The 6596-nt window shown below is 48.7% G+C and overlaps 1 protein-coding gene across 1 annotated transcript in view; it reads left to right on the top strand.

The window, feature by feature from the left end:
* The window catches only part of ACVR2A (activin A receptor type 2A), a 47356-nt gene extending 41904 nt beyond the window's left edge, over positions 1-5452 (top strand). Inside the window, exons 5-11 of the mRNA XM_079310863.1 lie at positions 122-265; positions 911-1054; positions 1812-1957; positions 2739-2853; positions 3063-3201; positions 4014-4144; positions 4590-5452. Of these exons, the coding sequence (XP_079166989.1) occupies positions 122-265; positions 911-1054; positions 1812-1957; positions 2739-2853; positions 3063-3201; positions 4014-4144; positions 4590-4784 (1014 nt within the window). The 3' untranslated portion in view covers positions 4785-5452. The remainder of the gene's footprint in view (positions 1-121; positions 266-910; positions 1055-1811; positions 1958-2738; positions 2854-3062; positions 3202-4013; positions 4145-4589) is intronic.
* Positions 5453-6596: the final 1144 nt, after the last annotated feature.

A 6596-nucleotide genomic window follows, 5' to 3' on the forward strand; every position in this document is an offset into this window, starting at 1 on the left:
GGTTTGGCTGGGTGGTCCCAGGCTCTCCCCATTTACAATCCTTTATCTGTAGTGCTGTCAGGGGTGATGTGAATTCATGTCATTAACAACAGCATTAATTAATGGTCTCTCTTGATTGCAGGATCCTGGGCCTCCCCCACCATCTCCCTTGATGGGTCTGAAGCCACTGCAGCTGCTGGAGATCAAAGCCAGGGGGAGATTTGGGTGTGTGTGGAAAGCTCAGCTGCTCAATGAATATGTTGCAGTCAAGATATTCCCCATCCAGGTGAGCAGAACTGGGGCTCCTGGCTTGTGCCTCACATTAAAGCAGCTTTTCTTGGCCCAATAATTCTGTCAGTCCAAGTGGAAGTGGCCTCGAGGTGTAAAAGATGCAGGAAGAGTTTTAGTGATTGTAAATAAGTATTTTCTGCAGTAAACACATCACTGAAGCATAAACCTGTGAAATGTGGGTTTCTAGTCCTAAAAGTATTCAGCATCTGTAGTTTTAAGCTGCTCTTACCCACCTCTTGACCAGTGAATAATCAAATTAAATTGTTCTTAGAAGGAATGTCCTGAAATGCAAAGCCTGGAGTGATTGTTCCAATTAACCATGCCTCAATTAAGTGCCATAACACTCATTGCCCAGCAAGTGCCCTCACAGAGCTGTGACTTGCATTAAATGAGTTGAAGAACTGTGAGAGCACAGAGTGATGCTGGATGGTGATGCTGGGATGGCTTTTACATTGATTAAAGCACCCCCTGCTACTCGAGGTGCAGGAATTTGTTCCCTCTCAGCCATCCAGGCTCTGCCTTGCAGAATAAACACTGCAGAATTTCACGAGAAATTCCACAAAATGACAGCAACAAACTCCCCCTCAGGGCTGCTCCCCTAGTATCCCATTTTGGGTGGATAACTGGGGTGTGCTTGCAGGACAAGCAGTCGTGGCAGAACGAGTATGAGATCTACAGCCTGCCCGGGATGAAGCACGACAACATCCTGCAGTTCATCGGCGCCGAGAAGCGCGGCTCCAGCATCGACGTGGACCTGTGGCTCATCACAGCCTTCCACGAGAAGGTGGGCTGCCCTCCCTGGGCTGGGGCACAGCCCCCCAGCACAGGGACACACCTGTGCACCTGAGGCTGCAGGGGAGGAAAATTGAAAGCAGCTCGCTTTTCACCAGATGTGAATTCACTGCAGTTCATTTTCGGACAGCTCGCTTTTCACCAGATGTGAATTCACTGCAGTTCATTTTCGGACAGCTCGCTTTTGACCAGATGTGAATTCACTGCAGTTCATTCTCAGACAGCTGAGATAGTTGTCATCTGATTTTAGTGAAGGAGTTGTTTTAGGGAGCAAACAAAAATTAATTCTACCTTTCTTTTTTGGCTTTTTTAGAATATAATATCCCCAATCTAAACCTGTCTAAAATATATAACCTCCCATCTTGCAGAGATTTTTGGGGAGTTATTTTTGGTTCAGTCGTTGGTTGATAATAATAAAAATGAAGTGACACAGATCAATTCTATTGTGACAGCAAAAGGAAGAAACACAAATACAATTAAGAATATAATAAGAATAATAATACAATTGAGAATGTAATTAAGTTGAGTTTTATGTTGAATATTGATCTCTTTAGGTTTATTTAGAGAGTTTCACTCTGTTCAGTGTTTCACTCTGGAACTGTGGTGTTGAATGATTTAATCTCTGTCTGTTCAGAGTATTTCACTCAAAGTGCAGTTGTTCCATAAGGAAGGACAGCCAGAGCTCCTGCAGATGCAGGTTCTCTTTCCTGGCTGGTGAGGCTGATCTGGGTGTGCCTGTTGTGCTGCAGGGCTCCCTGACAGATTTCCTCAAGGCCAACGTGGTGTCGTGGAACGAGCTGTGCCACATTGCCCAGACCATGGCGCGGGGCCTGGCCTACCTGCACGAGGACATCCCGGGGCTCAAGGATGGCCACAAGCCAGCCATCTCCCACAGGTACAGCCAGCCCTGCCTGGCCCCTGCACTGCTCCTGCAGCTCTCAGGAGCCTCCCAGGCACATTTCCCATTCTTTTGTTTCCTGCTCTTTAAACAAAGTTGCAGTCGCTGCACACACGGATTGCAGCGTTTTTGTTCCATCTCTGTATTCCTCTTGCATCATCCATATCCCTGTGTCCCTACATTCCTACACCCCTGTACCCCTAGAATCCTATATTCCTATATCCCTACATTCCTGTATCCCTGTATTCCTATATCCCTACATCCCTGTGTCCCTACATTCCTATATCCTTGTATCCCTACATTCCTATATCCCTACATTCCTGTATCCCTACATTCCTATATCCTTCTATCCCTACATTCCTGTATTCCTGTATTATCCCTACATCCCTGTATCCCTGTATCCCTACATCCCTGTATCCCTGTATCCCTACATTCCTATATCCCTGTATCCCTACATCCCTATATCCCTGTATCCCTACATCCCTATATTCCTATATCCCTATATTCCATCATACATCTGTATTTATTTTAAAAGCAAGCACAAAATTACAGTTCCAATTACTGCCTCATTTATTCCCATCAAAGTCTGCAAGGGCACTCCAAAGTTTTATCATTATTATTTTGTTGGTTAACTTACCTATTTCTTTATCATTTTTTGCCTTTCATACCATGATGTTCCTTGTTTTATGCTGTTCTTTTTTTTTTTTTTTCTTAGGGTTTTATCTGTGTTTCACATTCTAGATCTCTAATTTGTGGGTTTTTTTCTTAAACTTAAAAGGGACATCAAAAGCAAGAACGTGCTGCTGAAAAACAACCTCACAGCTTGTATTGCTGATTTTGGTCTGGCTTTAAAGTTTGAGGCTGGGAAGTCTGCAGGAGATACCCATGGACAGGTAAGTCCTGAGTAATCTCCAGCACTGATCCAGCTGTTACTGGATGTGAATGGGAATTCCCCCCAGGCTCAGTGCATGGCCTATCTCCCCTTTTATCCCAACTGCACCATTTGGATTATAATACCTTATTAATTATTGAATTACTGTTCAGCAGGCCAGTGCTGGGGTTGACTGTGGGCACAAATGAGGGTGTTTTGGTGGCCTTGCAGGTGGGCACCCGCAGGTACATGGCTCCAGAGGTGCTGGAAGGGGCCATCAACTTCCAAAGGGACGCGTTCCTGAGGATAGACATGTACGCCATGGGCCTGGTGCTCTGGGAACTGGCCTCGCGCTGCACGGCCGCCGACGGTGAGCAGCTGCTGGGGACAGGGGACACTGGGACTGGGGACACTGGGACATGGGACTGGGGACACTGGGATACACCTGGGACACACCTGGTGCTCTGGGAACTGGCCTCGCGCTGCACGGCCGCCGACGGTGAGCAGCTGCTGGGGACAGGGGACAGGGGACACTGGGACAGGGGACACTGGGATACACCTGGGATACACCTGGGACACACCTGGTGCTCTGGGAACTGGCCTCGCGCTGCACGGCCGCCGATGGTGAGCAGCTGCTGGGGACAGGGGACACTGGGACATGGGACAGGGGACACTGGGATACACCTGGGACACCTGGGATAGGGGACATGGGACACTGGGATACACCTGGGCACCTGGGACATGGGGCACTGGGACAGGGGGCACTGGGATACACCTGGGACACCTGGGATAGGGGGCACCTGCGATACACCTGGGACACACCTGGGACATACCTGGGACATCTGCCACATGGGGGGCCAGTTATAGCAGGGGGGGCACTGGAGAGGGTGAGGAATGTGCTGATGGGAGCACCTAGGACAGGGGGGTGTCCCAGCTGTAGCAGGGGTGGAACTGAGGATGGTGAGGGACATCCTGCTGGGAGGTGTCCCAGCCTGGGCAGGGGTGGAACTGAGGATGGTGAGGGACATCCTGCTGGGAGCACCCTGGGATAGTAGGAAGTGCCCCAGCTCATGGCAGGGCTGGCTGTAAATCCCTTCCAATCCAAACCTCACTGTCATTGATTGTGGCCCCCATTCCCAACCCCTTTCCCAAGGGTTGGTTTAACTGGTGTTCCCTCTGCAGGCCCCGTGGATGAGTACATGCTGCCTTTTGAGGAGGAGATTGGCCAGCACCCCTCCCTGGAGGACATGCAGGAGGTCGTGGTGCACAAAAAGAAGAGGCCTGTCCTAAGGGAGTGTTGGCAGAAACATTCTGTAAGTGTCACCCAAGCTACTGCTGCAGGATTTGAGTCCCACATTCTGCCCATGCTGTGTTCTGTCCATCACCCTGGGGCTTGGGAGGGATTTCATAATTCCAGTAGGAGTTAAATGGGCTGGAAATGTTCCTCACCTTACACTGCTCATTCTTCAGTGTTAGCAAGTGAGTGATGTTTTTGTGGTTTTTGGTGGAAGAAGAGATCCTGGAGTTACTTTTCAGTGGGTTCCATTTGGTGCTGAGGGATTCACCTTTCTAAAACTCAGTGAGGCTCCAGCACGCAGGGAAGGATTTGCCCCCGTTGTTGAACAGAAAGCAGAGCTGAGGCCCCACAGGACACTGCAGCCCCAGGTGCTGTGGGACACAAAGGTTCCCAGTGCCAGGTGTCCCTCAGCTGCCACTTCTGTCCCCTCCTGGTGGTGATGTTGTGCCTGCTGTCCCCAGGGCATGGCCATGCTGTGCGAGACCATCGAGGAGTGCTGGGATCACGATGCCGAGGCGCGGCTGTCGGCCGGCTGCGTGGAGGAGAGGATCATCCAGATGCAAAAACTCACTAACATTATAACAACAGAGGACATCGTGACTGTGGTCACAATGGTGACAAACGTTGACTTTCCTCCCAAAGAATCCAGTCTATGATAGTTGCACTGGTCATGGAAGTGACCACAGGACTCTTCACTGGAGCTGCTACAGCGCACGGACTGCTGGCGTCGGCGCCGCTCCGGGGGCGGGAACGGACGGTAAGTCTCTCTGGAGCCTCACCAAGGGGTGTTTGTCCTTTGTTTTCCTCCTGCTCCTCCTCGTGGATCCATGAGACTTCCTGCATTCCCTGCTTACACCTGAAGGACGTGACTGAGAACCCCTCACGTGCTGATAAGGAACTTGCAATGAAGAATCCGGACCTGAACGGGCTAATGAGCATTTTAAACACTGACATCCGATTTCTTAATCCCTGTCAGAAGAGACTAATTCCTTTAAATGAACTACTGTTATTTTTTTTAAAATCAAAAAACATTTCATTTCAGATTTAAAAACAACAAAGAAAAAAAAAAAAAAGGGTAACTTGTTTTTATTGCATTCGTTGTTGTTTATAAAATGACTATTGTAATGCGACTACGACACAGCTTGTGAATGTTCCGTGTGCTGCTGTTCCGTGTACAGAAACAAGAGTAATCAATGGGATAGAGCAAAGAGGCTTCCAAGTATTACTTAACCTCCCTCAACCAGGTATACCTCAGTTCCACCTCGCTAAATTATGATTGACAACACTAATTGGAATAATAAACCGCTCCGTGTTTTGTAAATGATGTATTCCCAATTCCCTGTGTTATTTAAGAAGGGGAAAGCTTCGTGCCCCCAGGAAGTGGCCATTCCTAGAGCCGTGTTTTTAGCCTTTTCTTGTACTCGCTTGTTGTGTATAAAAAAGAAAAAGTGCTGTTTATTGAAAGAAAATTTCCTTCCTCTTTTAGTTGAAAGCTTTTCCCTCCGTTTCCCAGAGTATCTCATCCATTTATTTAACTGAATACTATTTAGGTTTGCTGTGTCTGAGGAATATTTGAAACCTTAAGCATGACTTTCTTTTTTTTTTTTTTTTTTTTCATTTTCTCTGAGCTGTGACACTGGAAAGCTCTGAATTCTTGTTGTTTTTTTGAACAAGAGTCTTTTTCCTATTTATGTTCCCTGTCCCGGGCAGTGGGGGCTGTGTCACTGTTCCAGGGTCACCTCAGGAAGATCAGTTCCCCCATTCCTCACCCTCTGCTTGCAGATTTGCAGCTTCACTCCAAGCTCGGTGCCATCGCAGGGGGGTGCAGCTCACTGCCTGTGAGCCACACACAAAGTTCCACCTGCAGATTCCAGATCCCAAATGTTACAAATTTCAGGGATTACCCAGTTCTGCTCACGATATGCAACGACCATTCCGAGGTAACAAAAACTCATAAAAATCGAGGAAAAACATGGAAATGGCTTCACAACTCCAGCACTGGAGTTCAGGATGTCAAGCCTTCTGCTGGAATTGCAGTGACTGGTAGCTGGGTGCCAAAGTGCTTCTCCCAAATCCTGTCCCACTGCATTGATTGGATCCTTCACACCAAATTCCAAGGAAAACAAATGTAACCCCCAGGAGTGCAGTGCCAGCAGCGGCCCGTGGTGTGCTGTGTGTCCTTGTCTCCTTGTGTCCTCTCCAGTGTCTCTGGAAAGCAGCAGGTGGGAGCTGCTGAAGGCTGGCTGGAACCCACATCTGGGAACAGGGGATGTGATGGATAAAGCAGAGCCAGCTCTGGGCAGGGAGGGAGGAAGGGCTGATGTTCCACTGCCTGAGGATCCCAGTTCAAGGGGCCCTTGGGAAAGAAATCTGGAGTGTGGGGTCCTTTTGGCTGGACACTTCCCTTTGGCTTTCATTTCTGCTCCACTTGATTAAACTTCACACAGAGCAGGGCTGGAGTTCTGAAT

The sequence above is a fragment of the Erithacus rubecula genome (genome assembly GCF_903797595.1).
Source record: "Erithacus rubecula genome assembly, chromosome: 8".
NCBI lineage: Eukaryota > Metazoa > Chordata > Aves > Passeriformes > Muscicapidae > Erithacus > Erithacus rubecula.